This window comes from Phyllobates terribilis, unplaced genomic scaffold, assembly GCF_046119375.1.
Source record: "Phyllobates terribilis strain yellow unplaced genomic scaffold, ASM4611937v1 Scaffold_2__4_contigs__length_985480577, whole genome shotgun sequence".
Taxonomy (NCBI): Eukaryota; Metazoa; Chordata; class Amphibia; order Anura; family Dendrobatidae; genus Phyllobates; species Phyllobates terribilis.
In genome coordinates, this window is record NW_027362762.1 from 578,489,811 (window position 1) to 578,508,850 (window position 19,040).

At 42.6% G+C, this 19,040-nt stretch overlaps 1 protein-coding gene across 2 annotated transcripts in view; it reads left to right on the forward strand.

Annotated features, from left to right (window-relative positions):
* SYNRG (synergin gamma) overlaps window positions 1-19,040 on the forward strand; it is a 270,799-nt gene that overhangs the window by 27,193 nt on the left and 224,566 nt on the right. The window contains exons 7-10 of one of the 2 annotated variants that reach the window (XM_073666404.1): window positions 1,805-1,885; window positions 14,125-14,321; window positions 14,813-15,058; window positions 15,506-15,624. In XM_073666404.1, the coding sequence (XP_073522505.1) occupies window positions 1,805-1,885; window positions 14,125-14,321; window positions 14,813-15,058; window positions 15,506-15,624 (643 nt within the window). The remainder of the gene's footprint in view (window positions 1-1,804; window positions 1,886-14,124; window positions 14,322-14,812; window positions 15,059-15,505; window positions 15,625-19,040) is intronic. The other variant, XM_073666405.1, reaches the window with a different exon arrangement.

Genomic DNA, 19,040 nt, shown 5'->3' on the forward strand with positions numbered 1-19,040 from the left:
TCATTGGGGTAGTGGATAACTTTCCTATTGCTAATGAGCTCTGACTAAAGGGAGCGATGGTCTTTTGATCATGTGAACGGCCGCTTCATTCACTCTTTAATGGGAATGTTGGAGATTGACGAGCACTGCGCATGGGTTCCATTAGAATGAATTGAGCGGAAGTGTGCATGATAGACCTCTGCTCCACTCAGCCGGTGTTCTTTAAAGTCCAGGTTCTCAGGAACATTGGGGCCATGGCAGTCAAAGCTTCAGCGATCAGAATGTAATCCCCTTTCCAGGGGCGTACATAGAAATCATGGGACCCCATAGCTGATGTTCTAATTGGGGCCCCCTTTCCCTTCCTCCCTCCAAAAAAATAGATAAAAAATATTCACAGAAGAGCACATCTCATAACTTTGCAACCCTTACAAAGTCATTTTGCTCCTATTGAAGTCCTTTAGCATTCCCACTCACTAAAATACCCCTTTCATGGCCTTCATAAAGGATGATGCTCCCAAAAGTACCTCTGAAACACACTGATTTCTCCATAGGCACAGTATGATGCTTCTACAGTACTCACTATGGAAACTGATACCCCCACAGTGACCCCCAACACAGTAGAATGGCCCTTAGATCCCTCCATACACCGCATAATGGCCCCTACATAGCCCAACATACAGTATAATGGCCCTCCACATAGTCCTCCAAATAGTATAATGGTCCATGGCATGGCCCTCCAAACAATATAATGGCCCCCAGCATAGCCCTCCAAACAGTATGATTGGCCACCACGTAGCCCTCCAAGCAGTATAATTGGCCGCCCGGGCCCCGACTCATGGACCTCATAGTGGCTTCTTGGTCTGCCACTATTAACAGTAAATCAGTGCCCCCAATCCATAACTTTTGGACTTGAAACTACACTTTTTATTTGTGTTACTAATTTTTCCTTATAGTCTAAACTTTTATCTGCTGTCTAAGCATCTATTCGTACACAGCAGATTTGTTACAGAAATGTCTGCTTTGCAAAATTCATTCTAGTCAAATAAGTGGGGTTGTTGTGACAAACAGCAGAATGAGTTGATCGAAGATGCAGGTATGTTGCGTTGCTGGTTGTAGGATCAAGAAAATCCACTACACTTTATATGAGGAACAGTGCAGTTTAATCTCTACTCGTTTCAAAGTACTTTGACTTTTTCATCAGGAGAACCACAAAGATTGTAGTAGAAGGAAACAAATTGAAATGGCTTCACTGTTTAACCCCTTCACGACACGTGGCATACATTTAGATCATGTGTCACATTTCTGAATACAAGTGTATTGTGCAAGGCTGAAAACAATCCGGTCAGGTTAAGGCCGGGAATATGCATATCGCATACTTGCAGTCACGAAAGCACCATTTCCAGCGCTGACACTGGCGAATGGGAGGATTCACAAGACTTCAGTCACATAGAGTAACTGCAGACTTGTAATTTTAGACCTTTACAGCTCCTTTAAACCGCATTGTTACTCACATGCCATGTATTGGATTTCCTTATTCTACAGTCAGCAGGATATCCGCATCTCCTATTACCTTAATATTCCTTCAACCTGAGGAGCTGCAGCAGCTGGATATTTTATCCTCAAACTTTTAGTGTTGTGTCTCACACAACCTTATCAGGTGAACAGTATCGCTTTACTTGCCACATTCATGTGTGGATAACTCCTTGTTGTGCTGATTTGCCCCCACAGCCTTTTCTAAACAGAAGATGAAATCTCTTTAACAAAATCTGCTGCATATAAATAAAAGCTAATTGTGCGTGTTTTATTTTTTCTCTTATTTAATTAGTTAATGTCACAATGTTTCCAAAACCAGAAGCCATTGAGCCTATGCTGCCTTCTTGGATTTACAATGACAGTCTTGTACCAGGTATTTCCATTTTTATAATCTATTTCTTTTTAGTATAAATTGATCTTTTCTTTTTGCTACATCTTGAATCCTAACATGATTGTTCTTTTTCGAGTCGTTGACAAATTAGCATCTTTTTCAATTAGTTCTTTATGCAGTCACCAATTGACCTTTAAAGAGGTTTTCCAGGCTTAAGGCCCCGTCACACTAAGCGATGCAGCAACGATCCCGACAACGATACGACCTGTCAGGGATCGTTGCTGCATCGCTAATACATCGCTGGTGAGCTGTCAAACAGGCAGGCTCACCAGCGATCAGGGGAGCAGCGATATCGTGGAAAGAATCGTTCCACGATGTCCTGCTCCCGTTACCAGCCTGCTGCAAGCAGGAGCAGGCTGGTAACTATGGTAAATATCGGGTTACTAAGTGCGCGTGTGCCCCTAGTAACCCGCTGTTTACCATGGATACCACTCTGCTACGGTGCGCGGGAGCCTCCGCGCACCGTAGCAGAGTGGTATCCATGGTAAACAGCGGGTTACTAAGTGCGCGCGTGCCCCTAGTAACCCGATATTTACCATGGTTACCAGCCAGATCGTTGGTCCCGCTGGTCACACACAGCGATGTGTGCTGGCCAGCGGGAGGCCAATGACCAAAAAATGGTCCAGGACACTTTGCAGCGATCAGCGACCTCACAGCAGGGGCCTGATCGTTGCAAAGTGTCACACACAGCGACATTTCTGGTGAGTCACCAAAACCGTGACTCAGCAGCGATCTCGCTAGCGAGATCGCTATGTGAGACGGGGGCTTTAGGATATTGCTGACCTATTGTTGTGATAGATAGAAAACAGATAAAAACTGTGTCAGCTCACCCACGTAGTAATCCACGGCTCTGAACCAGCAGTGCAGCAGAATTCCAGATAGGAGAAGAAATGTTCCACCGTCAGAATAAAATAAGTTCAAGTTTATTGTAGAAAAATATCTAAAAACATCACCAAATGTCCATGCAATGATTAAAGACGCAAGTCTGAAACTTGTTTGATGGTACATATAAATTTGGTTGGGTTGGTGACCTTTGTTTTTAGATATTTTTTTACAATAAACTTGAAATTGTTGTAATAGGATTTCAATATCAGCTACAACCAGTACACAGTGTGCTGTTCTGCTTCATAGATAGTTTACATTCAGCTGCACCCAGAGCTTAAAGCAGCTGATAAGTGGGGATGACTGGTGTCAGCCCCCAAATGACCGATCGTTAATATTGTAAGCCTGGACAACCCCTTTTAATTCAAAAACAAAAAAAACCTTAGTGACTGTACTATAGAAATTAAAGGGGTGGTCGGACACGTAAAATGTATTTTCTAACTATCTATCCTTAGACCCCTAACTACTTTTGTAATTTTCTTTATAACACAATACCCTACACTTCTCCCTATCCACCTAATCCCTAAATGTGTCTTTTTTACTGTACTTCTTGTGACTTTTCGTTTAAGAGAAGACTCAAACATGACGTCACAGGACCCTGGGGCTGTACTCACACCCCGCGGATTCCATCATCTCTCCAGGAACAGGACGTCAAAGGGGGCAGTGCTGCAGATACTCACTAGTTTCTTGCATCGCTACCCCCACTGCAGACGTCCTGGATAAATGGTGATGGACTTTGTGACATCACGTTTGAGACTCCTCTCAAAGAAATGTCACATGAAGTAAAGTAAAAAAAAAAACATTTAGAAATTAGATGGAGAGAAATGTAGGGTATTTTCCCTTCACCCATGACAGCACACCGGAGAGAGAGGGATCCGCCCCACCAAGGACAGGAAACCATCTGAAATAAAACGGCAGTACCTCTCCCATGCTTCAGTTGGTTTCCTGTCCTTGATGGGGACCTAGTTTGAAATACAGCGGAGAAGAAAGAAGGCAGATAGAAAATGTGTATTTTTACCCTTACCCAGCCCTGTCCCGGTGTTCATAAGTACAGGCTGCGGCCTGGGTACCGGCCTTCAGGGTCTGGAAGCGCCGTCCACAGGTCCCACAGGGCAAGGGCGGTAAGGATTGTTCCAGCTCTCTGCAGACCTCCGCGCCACCCTACCCCTGCCATGCTCCCCTGGGTCTGTGGTGTGGCAGCTTCCGGGTGTGACGCGCCGGGGTCGCGCATCCATGACGTCACGGGCAGGGCAAGCTGGGAAAGGAGTGCCGGATGATGTCGGGGGCGTGGCACCAAATCCAAGATGGCGGCGCCCTTTTAACTTCGCTGGCTGGGAAAACTGCATCCTCGGTCGGCGAACGCAAGGCGGGGGAGGGCGTAACGATCAACGGAAGGAGGTGGACCGGATGGCACCCCTATAAAAGGGGGAGAAGCAGGAGTAGCGCTGCTCATGCTCCAGCCCACAATCTTGGTCGCTATGGGGGACCAGGATAGCCAGGAGCAGCAGCAGCTGACACCACCACCTCAGCAACAGCAACGACAGTGTAAGAAGCAGCATCTTCGTGACTGTCACCATTTATTAATAGTGTTTGTGTTTAACCCTTAGGAGCCTAGTGGTGCCAAAAAGAAAAAACAGGATGTGTGTGTTATGCCAAATACCACTACTGGTAGACTGGCGAAAAGAGCTCTGATCGGACTGCATTAATAAGACCATTGCTCAGAGTACCCCAGACTTCACTGCAAGTCTTAGGTCCGTAGTCCATTCCGAAGTGGAAGGCTCCCTAAAAATCTGGCTTAAGAAGAAGAGGCCTCAGAGGAATCTCTTCTGATTCTAGTTCCTCTCCCCTGTCAGAAGAATAGTACATTAACGACATTGCATCCTATTCCTCCTTGGATTCTGACAGCGGTAGACCCTGCTTACCCCATATAGGATACTAATAAATTGGTCAAGACCATTAGGTCTACTATGGGATTGAGAGAGTGAAAAGCTACTAAATCCTTAGAGGATATTATGTTTGCAGGACTGGAAGAAAAAGAAGCGTACCTTTCCTGAAATTCAGGCCCTCATTGACAAGGAATGGAGGCGGCCGGAAAAATGGGGAAATTACCCTCGTCCTCAAAGAGAAAATATCCGTTTGAGAACAAAGGCTCAGAGTTGTGGGACAAAATCCCCAAAATTGATGGTGCTGTAGCCCGATCTTCAAAAAGATAGTCACTGCCCTTAGAAGATTTCAGGGGTCCCTAGGGATTCCCTGGATAAAAAAAGCCAGACTCCTTTCTTCGACATACATGGGAGGCAGCAGCCGGGGTCCTAAAGCCAGCAATCGCAGGGACCTGTGTAGCCAGATCTCTTATGGTTTGGCTACAACAGTTGGAAGAGCAGCTAAAGGTCAAAAAAATCCCAAGGGATAGAATCCTTTCTAATCTACCCCTGTTGCATTTGGAGTCAGCATTCCTTGCAGATAGATCAGCTGACTCAGTAAAACTGTCTGCTAGATCAGCTAATTTATCAAATGCGGCCAGGTGGGCCTTATGACTCAAAGGTTGTCCAGGGGACTTGCAGTCAAAGCATAAACTGTGCTCTTTACCATGTGACTGCAAGTTCTTGTTTGGTAAGAAGCTGGATGACATCCTAGAGAAAGCAGGCGACAAAAAGAAGAGTTTTCCAGGATTCTCTGGTGACACAATGAGAACTTATTTTCGGAGATTTAATCGTGGACGTCCTCCAGGAGCAAAAAGGAAGTGGGACTCACGAAATAAATAAGAGTCGAGTTACATGTTTGGAGGTCCCTCCTTCTCCACGTCAAAGAAACACTCCCAGTGACACCAGGCCAGAAGTAGGCGGAAGACTATCCCGATTCATTCAGGCTTGGGAGGTCATCTCCTCGAGCCCTTGGATACTAGGTATAGTAAGAGAGGGCTTAAGAATGTTTTCATCATGTACCTAAACAGTCTTTTGTAGTCACCCCCATGAGGAGGTCAGTAGAGGAGCAAATGGCACTGGAGACAGAAATTCTAAATTTGGAGAAACAGGTCCTATACGAGATCCCGGGCATACAAAAGGAAGGGGATTTTATTCCCCCCTCCTTTTTGATAACAAAATAAACTGGTCCTTCAGGACCATCATCAACTTCAAGAACCTGAACCGTATGGTAGAAGATCATACATTCAAAATGGAGTCAGTGAACACTGCAATAAAGCTTCTACATCACAACTACTTTATGGCAGTAGTCTATTTAAAGGATGCCTACTACCCCATCCCGATCCATCTGGATTATCAAAAGTACCTGAGGGTAGCTTAGTACATAAAGGGAAAGGACAGGCATTTTCAGTTCACTGCCCTACTATTTGGACTCTGAATAGCACCCAGAGTATTCACCAAGCTTGTGGCAGAGATGACTGCCTTTTTACACATCAAAAACAGTTGTTATCCCCTACTTGGACGATTTTCTTGAGGTAGGGAAATCGGAAGACCACTGTTCAGCTCACAGGTCACAGCGATCCTGCAAGAACTGGGCTGGTTGGTAAATGCTCAAAAATCGAGGCTGACGCCATAAAAAATACAAATCTTTTTAGGCATGGTCCTTGACTCCGAGCTACAAGCCTGTTTTCTTCCAGAGCACAAAATAAGCAAAGTAATCCATTTGGCCACGGAAGCAATCAAATTGCCAACGATGACATTGAGACGAGCGATGTCTCTCTTAGGGACTATGACGGTCAGATGGGCCCAATTTCATATGAGGCAACTCCAGTGGGAAGTCCTGTCAGCACAACGGACATTTAGAAGGGCGAGTAGATCTTTCCTTAGATGTTATACACTCCCTCTCATGGTGGATAGCCAGAAAAAAATTAACTTCAGGCATGCAGTGGTCCAAACACATCAACTGCATAATAACAACTGATGCAAGCATCTCTTGCTGGGGAGCTCATCTTGCAGACCACACAATCCAGGGATGCTGGAAAACCTCGAAATTAAAGTCATCAAACCTAAAAGAACTATGGGCAGTAGAAAAGTCTCACATTCCGGGTCACCACATCCGAATTATGTCAGGCAACGAAACAGTGGCATATATAAAGCTATGTGCCCACAAGGCAGAAATTAAGCGGAAAATTTCCGCTTCATTTCTGCATGTCCTTCCCCCGGAAAAACACGTGCGGAATTTGCCACGCGTTTTTGAAGCGTTTTGCACATGCGGAATTGCCTTGCGTTTTTTAATGCATTGAGAAGGCAATTCCGCATGCGTAAACGCACAAATAATGGGCATGCTGCGGAATTTTCCGCACATCAAAAACGCTGCGGAAAATTCCGCAGCATGGGCATTGAAATTGCGGATTGACATTGGGGACCATGGGGGAAGGATTACCAAGCGTTTTACAAGCATTTACGCTGCGAAAATTCCACAGCAAAAACGCTTGAAAAATGCATCGTGGGCACAGACCCTAAATCACCAGGGGGGGGGGGAACAAGATCTCACTCCCTAATGATAGTAGTAGACAGACTTTTTCAACTTGCGGAACAACGCCTTCTATCCCTCATTTCATTACACAAAGAGGGGAGAAAACACAAAGGCAGACTTTCTGAGTCGCAACACATTAAGACAGGGGGAATGGGTTCTAAACCCTGTGATATTTCAACAGATAGTCCAGCTATGGGGATTGCCGTAGATAGATTTATTCACCTGCAGATCCAACAGGAAAGTAGATAAGTTCTGTTCGTTAGACATAACAGAGAAACCATGCGCAGTAGACTCCCTCCGGATACCTTTGAATTTCAAAAAACGTATGCCTTTCCTCCAATAGTGATGATTCCGGCAGTAGTGAGGAAAATCAGAGGGGATCAGGCGAGCGTAATCCTGATTTCCCTCTTTTGGCCAAAAATACCTTGGTTTTCTCTGCCCCGCCTGATGTCAATATCGGATGCTTGGATCCTGCCAGAGATGCCAGACCTTCTCATACAAGGGCCAGTGTTCCACGCACAAGTCAAAGGTTTCCATCTTGCAGCGTGGAATTTGAGAGGGCGATCTTGAGTAACAAAGGACTTTCTCCGGGCTTAGTTTCCACCCTGCTGCACAGCAGGAAGCCTATAACAACTAAAATTTATGGCAGGACTTTGGGAAAAATTCCTAGAATTTCTAAAGACCTCGTTAACTGGTAAAACTCCGATAAAGACCGTCCTAGAGCTCCTATAAAAAGGATACTACCGGGGATTAGCCACCAGAACACTTAAGGTGCAGTTGTCGGTGCTAGGGGCATTATATAATTGTAACCTGGCGGGTAACAGATGGGTTTCTAGGTTCATTAAGGCCTGTGACGAGTCCAGACCGGTCCGGATTCCCAGAATTCCTCCCTGGGACCTGAATCTGATTCTGAGACCCATTTGAGCCTCTGCGGGATCTTTCACCAAAAATTCTTACCCTTAAACTATTCTATTAGTGGCCTTAACATCAGCTTGTAGGCGAAGTGACCTGTGGGCCCTTTCAGGGAATCCTCCATATACCCAAATATATGAAGACAGAATTGTTCTAAGGCCAGATCCAGCCTATCTCTCTAAAGTAGTATCAAGATTCCATCGTACTCCGATAATTTTGCAACATTCCTAATAATTTAGGAGAAGCTAGATTTCATAATCCAGATGTTAGGAGGTCGCTATTACAGTACATATGCATGACCAGTCAGTGGAGGAAAGATTATTTCCTGTTTCTAGCCTATCGGGAATAGGAAGGGCTGCGGAGTATCAAAATGTACCATCGCTAGGTGGCTTAGCGAGGCCATTAGTATAGCCTACACGTCTATTGGTGCTCCAGTCCCATATACACTATGTGCAGAATTATTAGGCAAGTTGTATTTTAGAGGATTATTTTTATTATTGATCAACAACTATGTTCTCAATCAACCCAAAAGACTCATAAATATCCAAGCTTAATATTTTTGGAAGTTGGAGTGGGATTTTTTTAGATTTGGCTATCTTAGGAGGATATTTGTTTGTGCAGGTAACTATTACTGTGCCGAATTATTAGGCAACTTAATAAAAACCAAATATAATCCCATCTCACTTGTTTATTTTCACCAGGTAAACCAATATCGGTGCACAAAATTTAGAAATAAACATTTCTGACATTCAAAGGCAAAAACCCAAAAAATAGTGATCAATATAGCCACCTTTCTTTATGATGACACTCAACAGCCTTCCATCCATAGATTCTGTCAGTTGCTTGATCTGTTTTCGATCAACATTGCGTGCAGCAGCCACCACAGCCTCCCAGACACTGTTCCGAGAGGTGTACTGTTTTCCCTCCCTGTAGATCTCACATTTTATGATGGACCACAGGTTCTCTATGGGGTTCAGATCAGGTGAACAAGGGGGCCATGTCATTATTTTTTCTTCTTTTAGACCTTTACTAGCCAGCTACGCTGTGGAGTAGTTGGATACATGTGATGGAGCATTGTCCTGCATGAAAATCATGTTTTTCTTGAATGATACGGACTTCTTCCTGTACCACTTCTTGAAGTTGTCTTCCAGAAACTGGCAGTAGGTCTGGGAGTTGAGCTTCACTCCATCCTCAACCCGAAAAGGTCCCACAAGTTCATCTTTGATGATACCAGCCCATACCAGTTCCCCACCTCCACCTTGCTGGTGTCTGAGTCGGAGTGGAGCTCTGCCCTTTACTGATCCAGCATCTGGTCCATCCATCTGGCCCATCAAGAGTCACTCTCATTTCATCAGTCCATAAAACCTTTGAAAAATCAGTCTTAAGATATTTCTTGGCCCATTCTTGACATTTTATGTTTCTTGTTCAAAGGTGGTCGTTTTTCAGCCTTCCTTACCTTGGCCATGTCCCTGAGTATCGCACACCTTGTGCTTTTTGATACTCCAGTAATGTTGCAACTCTGAAATATGGCAAAACTGGTGGCGAATGGCATCTTGGCAGCTTCACGCTTGATTTTCCTCAATTAATGGGCAGTTATTTTGCGCCTTTTTTGGCCAACACACTTCTTGCGACCCTGTTGGCTATTTGCCATGAAACGCTTGATTGTTCGGTGATCACGCTTCAAAAGTTTGGAAATTTCAAGACTGCTGCATCCCTCTGCAAGACATCTCACAATTTTGAACTTTTCAGAGCCCATCAAATCTCTCTTCTGACCCATTTTGCCAAAGGAAAGGAAGTTTCCTAATACTGAAGCACACCTTATATAGGGTGTTGATGTCATTAGTCAACACCCCTCCTCATTATAGAGATGCACATCACCAGATTTACTTAATTGGTAGTTGGTTCTCAGGCCTATGCAGCTTGGAGTAGGACAACATGTATAAAAAGTATCATGTGATCAAAATACTCATTTGCCTAATAATTCTGCACACAGTGTAGTATCAAGGCTCACTCCACCAGAGCTGTGGCGACCTCATGGGCAGAAAGAGCAGAGGCATCAATAGACCAGATATATAAGGCTGCTACATAGTCCACACCGTCCACCTTTTTTAAGCACTATAGGTTGGATCTGTCCTCCTCCTGCTAACCTTACCATTGGGAGAAGGGTGCTTCAGGTGGTGGTACCTCCCTAAGGTCCTTCACATTCTCCAAAAATCTCTCAGGTGTGCTGTCATGGGTGAAGGGGAAACACTAAGGTTACTTACCTGTAGCTGTTTTTTCCAGAACACATGACAGCGCCCTTATATTAACCCCCCACCCCACCCTTTTTTTTCTCACCATATGGGTGTGCACTATAGTTTGGTGCTTGTGTGATGTAGGTTTGGTTATGGAGGTCCTCTCAATGCTCTGTAACCAACTGAAGCGGGGGAGAGGTACCGCCCTTTTATTTCAGACAGTTTCCTGTCCTTGGTGGGTCGGATCCCTCTCTCTCGGGTGTGCTGTGATGGGTTCCAGAAAAAAACGGCTACTAGTAAGTAACCTTAGTGTTTTGTAATAAAGCACATTGCAAAAGTGTAAAGATAGATAGATAGATAGATAGATAGAAATAGATTTTAGTTACCAGTCCACCGCTTTTAATTAGTAACATTTTCATTTTTTTTTTCTTCCATGAAAAAAATAGCTTTAACCCCTTAACAACATTTGACGTACTAATACGCGTCTGTGCCCTGGGACTTAAGAGCCAGACCCGTATTAGTACGTCATGGCGATCGCGCGCGCACACAGGCTGTGCGGGCGCGATCGCCGCTGGGTGTCAGCTGATTGTCACAGCTGACACCCGATACTATGTGCAGGGAGCGGTCCTGCACCGCTCCCAGCACATTAACCCCCCGCGATGCTGCTTGCGGTGGCAAGGGGAGGTGATCGCAGATACTCGCCTCCTCTTCCGGCTTCCAGCCCTGACTGATTCGGCTTCCTGGGTGTTGCCATGACGACCCGATGTCGTCATGACAACATCCGGGTCACCAGACAGCAGGAAGATTGTTTGGACATGCGCAGTGCATCTCCAAACAATCCCCTCCCTGTCCAGCGCTGACAGCCTGCATGGCACAGGGATGGTGCTGCATTCCTGTGCCATGCAGGCGATCAGAGAAAAAAAAAGTGAACGTCCCATAGTGGGACAAAGTAATAAAGTATATAAACTTTCAGAAAGTGAAAAATAAATAAAAAAAATTGCAAAAATATAAAAAAAATAAAAAAAATAATCCACCAAAAATAAAAATATATAATGTACCCATCAATAAATATTATTATAAAAAAACCAAAACAATAAAAGTACACATATTTGGTATCGCCGCGTCCGGAACAACCTGACCTATAAAACTGTCCCACTAGTTAACCCCTTCAGTGAACACGGTAAAAAAAAAAAAAAAAAAAACGAAGCAAAAAACAATGCTTTATCACCATACCGCCAAACAAAAAATGGAATAACACGCGATCAAAAATACAACTATAAATAAAAATGGTACCGCTGAAAACGTCATCTCGTCCAAAAAGAAGCCGACATACAGCTCCATTAGCCGAAAAATAAAAAAGTTATAGCTCTCAGAATAAAGCTATGCTAAAAAATATTTTTTTCTATAAAATTGCTTTTATTATGTAAAAGTGCAAAACATAGAAAAACGATATAAATGTGGTACCGCTGTAAACGTACTGATCCGAAGAATAAAGCTACCTTATCAATTTTACCACATGCGGAACAGAATAAAAAAAAACAAAAAAAACAATTCCTGAATTGTTGGTTTTTGTTTATTCTGCCTCCAAAAAATCGGAATAGAAAGCGATCAAAAAATGTCACGTGCCTGAAAATGGCACCAATAACAACGTCAACTCATCCCGCAAAAAACGAGCCGTCACATGACTGTCTGCCAAAATCTGGAAAAATTATAGCTCTCAAAATATGGCGATGCAAAAACTAGATTTTACAAAAAATGCGTCTTTTAGTGTGTGACAGCTGTCAGTCATAAAAACCCCATATGATTCTGGTATCGCTGTAATCACACCGACCCGAAGAATAAAGTCGTCTAATCACTTATACCGCACGAGGAACGGCGTCAAAAGTAAACTCTCGGGTTAGGGTTGGGTTAGGGTTAGGGCTGGGTTTGGGGTTAGGGTTGTGATGGGGTTGGGATTTTTTTCAAAAGTAAGAAAAAAAGATGACGATATGGCGACTAGTGTTGAGCACAAGTGCTCGCTACTTGAGTTTGCATCGGGTGCTCTGGTATGCATTGAGTATCGTGGGTATTTGAGTGACATGCTCGAGTCTCCGCCCCATATGCTTCGCGGCCAAAAAAACTTTGCGGGGATTGCCTTCCATGCACGAGCGATCCCCGCATGTTTTTTTTTGGGTGTCTAATAACCTTGAAACATGCGGGGCAGGGACTCGAGCATGTCACTCGAGCACACGCAGTACATGGTGCATACCTGGGTCCCCGATGCAAACTCAAGTAGCGAGCACTTGCACTCAAGACTAATGACAACTTATTCAATATGATGACCCAATGTTATCAAATTCTGTGTCGTACCTCTGGGTTTAAAATGTTCACTATACACCTTAATAAAATCCTTGAGGGGTATAGTTTCCAAAATGGGGTCACTCGTGGGGGAGCTCCACTGTTTAGGCACATCACGGGCTCTCCAAACGCGACATGGTGTCCGCTAACAAATTGAATGGAAAATCGGCTCAAATTGTTAGCGGACGCCATGTTGCGTTTGGAGAGCTACTGCGTGCCCAAACATTGGAGCTCCCCCCACAAGTGACCCCATTTTGGAAACTAGACCCCCCAAGGCACCTATCTAGATGCATGGTGAGCACTTGGAACCCCCAGGTGCTTCACAAATTGATTCATAAAAATGAAAAAGTGTTTTTTTTTTTTCACTTTTTCATTTTTATGAATCAATTTGTGAAGCACCTGGGGATTCCAAGTGCTCACTATGCATCTAGATAGGTGCCTTGGGGGGTCTAGTTTCCAAAATGGGGTCACTTGTGGGGGAGCTCCAATGTTTGGGCACACAGGGGCTCTCCAAACGCAACATGGCGTCCGCTAAGTATTCAAGCAAATTTTACAATCAAAAAGTCAAATGGCGCTCCTTCCCTTCCGAGCCCTGCCGTGCGCCCAAACAGTGTTTTTTCCCCACATATTGGGTATCTGCGTGCCCAGGGGAAATTGCACAACAAATTTTGGGGTCCATTTTTTCTTGTTACCCCTGTGAAAATAAAAAAAATTGGGTCTAAAGTAACATTTTTGTGAAAAAAGTTAAATGTTCATTTTTTTTCTTCCACATTCCAAAAATTTCTGTGAAGCACCTGAAGGGTTAATAAAGTTCTTGAATGTGGTTTTGAGCACCTTGAGGGGTGCAGTTTTTAGAATGGTGTCACTTTTGGGTATTTTCTGTCATAAAGACCCCTCAAAGTGACTTCAAATGTGATGTGGTCCCTAAAAAAATGGTTTTGTAAATTTTGTTGGAAAAATGAGAAATCGCTGGTCAACTTTTAACCCTTATAGCTCCCTAACAAAAAAATAATTTTGGTTCCAAAATTGTGCTGATGTAAAGTAGACATGTGGGAAATGTTATTTATTAACTCTTTTGTGTGACATATCTCTCTGATTTAAGGGCATGAAAATTCAAATTTTGAAAATTGCAAAATTTTCAAAATTTTCGCCAAATTTCCGTTTTTTTCACAAATAAACCTAAGTGATATTGAAGAAATTTTACCACTATCATGAATATGTCACGAAAAAACAATCTCAGAATCAGGGGGATCCGTTGAAGCGTTCCAGAGTAATTACCTCATAAAGTGACAGTGGTCAGAATTGTAAAAATTGGCCTGGTCATTAACGTGCAAACTACCCTCGGGGGTTAAGGGGTTGATCTCTATGAATTTTAAATTGTTTTTTTTTCTTTATTAGATCTTTACAGAAGTATTTTAGAATCAACACTTTCCACATCAGGAATAGACACAGCCAAGTTGTATCCAATTCTCCTATCCTCTGGCCTTCCTCGAGAAATTTTAGGACAGATTTGGGGAATGGCAAATAAAACCACTCCTGGGAAACTTACAAAAGAAGAACTCTATATTGTCCTTGCTATGATTGGCATTACCCAGGTAACATTTTTTTCAGGATCATTTAAATGCTAGCAACTGCTGAGGTAGTTCATCAATGCCCTTTGAAGTCTGCCAGGACATTATTTCTTAAATCTCTGTGGGAAACCTGGTGCTCTGGTTGATATGTTAATAAATGAATCAGCAGAGAAAATAACAATTGCATTATGTTTAAGGTGGAGAGACATTTTATAGGGATTCTCCATATCCAATGTTTTAACGCACATTAACTAGCACTAGGGAAATATAAAACCAGAGGTCCAACTACAGTGCACATCACCCTTGCTCAGCGACTTGTGATGTCTTTGGGCACAGTGACCAGGGTTTGTGTCAGAGACAAATCGCTGTAATTGCGTAGAGTGAGTAAATAATAAGATTTTATTTTTTTTGTGCTAGCTAACATACATCAAATAAATTAAAAATATGAAATCTCCTTAATCAGATTTAATAGCCATGATCATTACATTTTAACTTTATTATCTATTTTTACAAAGCAGAGAGGAGACTGTGCCATGAATATGGACGTACTGAATCAGTTTACATCTGCACCTATACCAACTTTAAGTAGCTTTCCAGCAACTTTTCCAAGTCCAATGGATCAACTACATGTTACCCCATCAAGGCCGTCTGTGACTAAGCCTCTTGAAGTTAGCCAGCCAACAGTTACAATGAAGAGTACATCAACTGCTCTAGGCGATGCCGCACAGCACTCTTTCATGCCATCATCATCCACTCAACCGGTAGGCACCAGTGTTACTTTTGGTCTCAAGTATGGAATGTAAGAATTAAAATTTAAGCGAGAAACTGCTTTCAAAATAATTAATGTAAAGCTTATTCATAAAAAAAAATAAAGAAGTTCTAAAGTCTGATACAATAATCTATTTTCCAAAGAATTCAGGTTTGAGTTACAAGGCTGTTAACCACTTACCGATTTTGGACATACTGGTATGTCTAATGTCAGGTCCCTGTCTTTGATGCGGGCTTAAGAGCTGAGCACACATCTTTACTCGCAGAAAATGTTTATTTTATTCAGTCATCATCTGCTTCTAACACCTACGGATGTAGCTGAGCTTTTGAGAATTAGACTGTATTGATAAAATATTTATGATAAACCAAACGTTTGGGATGGTGATCATGAGATCTAAAAGAAGCTATCTCACAAGTGTCTTTATTGTTGCTTTGTATAGCTTTTTAAAACAGATGATGATGATTTCCAAGACTTTCAAGATGCTTCAAAATCTGGATCCATTGATGATTCTTTCTCTGATTTCCAGAGTAATAGTGCAAAATCCACCTCTTATAGCAGGTAAGAAGTCATTGTTTTAAATTATTGCTAGTTCCATTGTTCATATAATTTTGAAATGTCTGCAACATTACACGGAAGCGCAACTAAAGTGGTGGTTAAGTGCCTTTTGGAAACTGTCAGGACATTATTTTTTTTTTTATGTGGGAAACCTGTAGCTCTGTCCAATATGTTTAAAGGGAACCTGTCAAGTCCTAGTTACTATCATCACTGCCCCCATAGGTTTGTTAGTGATGCAATGTGCATCACTAACAAGCTGTTTTCATGAAAATTGTTGGTATTATAATGATTTTATAACATTTTATATACTTTATCCTACCTGCTCGTATTCAGTCATAGGGGTGTGATTCTCAGATTCAGTCACTGCTGGCGCCATATTTAGCCAGTGCTGGCACCGCTCATGACATTTGAATACTGCTCCTGGCGAGCGCTATGTTTGTGGTGGTTTGTATCGTGCGGTCACTGCGCATGCGGTGACTGCAAGATACATTGACTGCACACGCGCCGGGAGCCACAGATCACAGCGTGTGCGCACTGAAGCTGGTAATGACACAGCCTCAGTGCACACGCGCCGGACCAGCGGCCCGATGTGTGTAAATGCGTATGGGGGCAGTGTACATAGCTACTAGGACGTGACAGGTTCCCTTTAATGAAATCACCGGACAAGTTAACAATTACATGTTGTTTGAAGTGCACAATCACTTTTAAAGGTTTTGTTTTTTAATGTATTTAATTTGATTGCACTAGATAAAATCATAATCACTCAACCCTGTGCAGGTGCAGTGATGAATCTCTGCCGCTGTCTGTCCTCTTTGTGTATGTCCTGCAGCGGTGACGTCTCGACTACAGTCCACATGATCGCTGAAGCCAGTCAGTGGGCTCAGCGGCTTGTGTCGTCTACATTAGCATGACGTATCAATTAGAATTGACTGCAATATCATGTTTGATCTCCAGTTTACAGTATTTATTTAGTTTTATTTTTTTTTTAGATGGCACTAGTAAAGCTTCTATTAACCTTTTTTGTGTCCTTTTATGATATGTAAAGTATTGATAAAGCTTAGTCAGCTCAACTAAATGCTAAAATAAGTTTATTGGAGAAAACACTTCACCCATACACTGCTTTTTCTGTATTTAGCATATTCATATTTGTCATTAACCCCTTCCCATTGCGCTTTAAAGCCATAACTTTTTTTTTTCTGGCGACATATCCATATGAAAGCTTTTTTTTTTTTTTGCAAAATGAGTTGTAGTTTTCCGTAAACTAATCATTTTACCTTTCAATGTAAACAAGAAAAAATATTCCAAGTGCAGTAAAATGGTGAAGGCATGTACCGGAAGTGGTATTCTTGACACGGCAGAGCCACGGGCGAGAAAACCAACTCTTACACAGCTCGTTCCCAAAAGAACTATTTTACTTATTTAACTGAATATTTTTACCTGGACAATAGAAAACATTTAAACTTTATGTAGACATTAGCCAACGGCTGGAACGTGTGTGCTATACTGCATGGCACCTAAGCAATCTGTATTTACTATTTTTCTACAGATTTGCTTGCTGATGTGCCGGTCTAAACCGGCTGCCTATTACCGTTTTACACCCTGATAATTGGATTAATTGTATGAGTGTAACGTACAGGCTAGCCTTCGGTAGAGCACTGAAGTTTACAATCTTAGAAATATTTCTTCTGTTTCCCCAACCAAATTTCCCTCTCCCTTCCCATGGTGTCTACAGCAAACTCAGAGCAACAGTCCGTCCTCAACTGAATCGAAGATACCCAAAAAAAACTACAGTGACGGTAGTTTAGCGGTAATTAACCCCTTTGCAACCCATGACGTCTTAGTACGTTCAAATTGCATCCCCCGGTTCAGTGAGGGCTGCTGCACTGAGCCCGCACTGAACCGAGCACATGTCAGCTGATTCTTACAGCTGACATGTGCCCGCAACAGCCCCGGGTGGAATCGCGATCCACCCGCGGCTGTTAACATGTTAAATGCCGCTGTCAATCTCCGACAGCGGCATTTAACGTGCGCTTCCGGGTAGCGCGTCATAAGCCCCACCCATCGGCGACCCCCGTCACGTGATCGCGGGTCACCGATGGGTGGGCATAACAACCCAGGGTCTGCAGCAGACGCCTGTGGTTGTCATGAGCTGGTCGCTATGAGCGCCACCTAGTGGTCGGTGCTCATAGCACAGGACCAATTCTGCTATATGCAGGGGATATGCTGATCCCCTGTATGTAGCAGAGGCGATCGGATAGTTGCTGCTTCTAGTCTCCTATGGAGATTATGGAAGCATGCAAGAAGTGAAAAAAAAAAAAAAACTTTTTTTAAAAATATAAAAAAAATATAAAAGTTTAAATCACCCTCCTTTCGCCCCATTCAAATTAAAATATTAAACCAAAAACCCTACATAGACATATTTGGTATCGCCGAGTTCATAATCGCCCAATCTATCAATATAATAAAAGAATTAATCCAAACAGTAAACGGCGTAATGAGAAAAAAATTCTTAACGCCAGAATTACGTTTTTTGGTCGCCGCAAAATTGCAATAAAATGCAATAACGGGCGATCAAAACATCGGATCTACCCCAAAATGTTATCAATAAAAACGTCAGCCCGGCGTGCAAAAAATAAGCCCTCACCCAGCCCCAGATCCCGAAAAATGGAGACTCTACAGGTCTTAGAAAATGGCGTATTTTTTTTTTCTTTTTTTACCAAATTTTGGAATTTTTTTTCACCACTTAAATATAAAAGAACCTATACATGTTTTGTGTCTACGAACTCGTAATGACCTGGAGAATGAGAATGGCAGGTCAGTTTTAGCATTCAGTGAACGTGGTAAAAAAAATAAATAAAAAACTGTGGTATTGCCCTTTTTTTTTTATTTTACCGCGCTTGGAATTTTTTTCCCGTACACGATATGGTAAAACTAGTAATGGCGTTGAAAAGTACAACTCGTCCCGCAAAAAATAAGCCCTCACATGGCCACACTGACCAAAAAATAAAAACACTATAGCTCTGGGAACAAGGGGAGCAAAAAACGAAAAAGCGAAAACGGAAAATGCTCTGGTCCTTAAGGGGTTAAAGTCTTACGCAGTTGAATAACTGTCCAGTACTAAAATGCTCCGCAGAAACTTTCTTCTTCTATAACAAAATAGAGTTCAAGCGTGGACGGGAGTGTGTTGTGGATTGGAATTTTTAGTTATTAACCCTGCTGTTCTGTTTGGGACTACTATACACTTATAATGTTACTGTCATTTTTGACCGGACCTATTAAAGTCTTGATTTTTAGCTAATTTAAGTGTTTTATTTGAATACCTGTTGCATTATTATACTTTATGTGAACATGGTTGTTCATAAATAAATGAAAAATTAAATCAAAAACTTAATTTTTTTGTATCAAAAAATGTTACATGG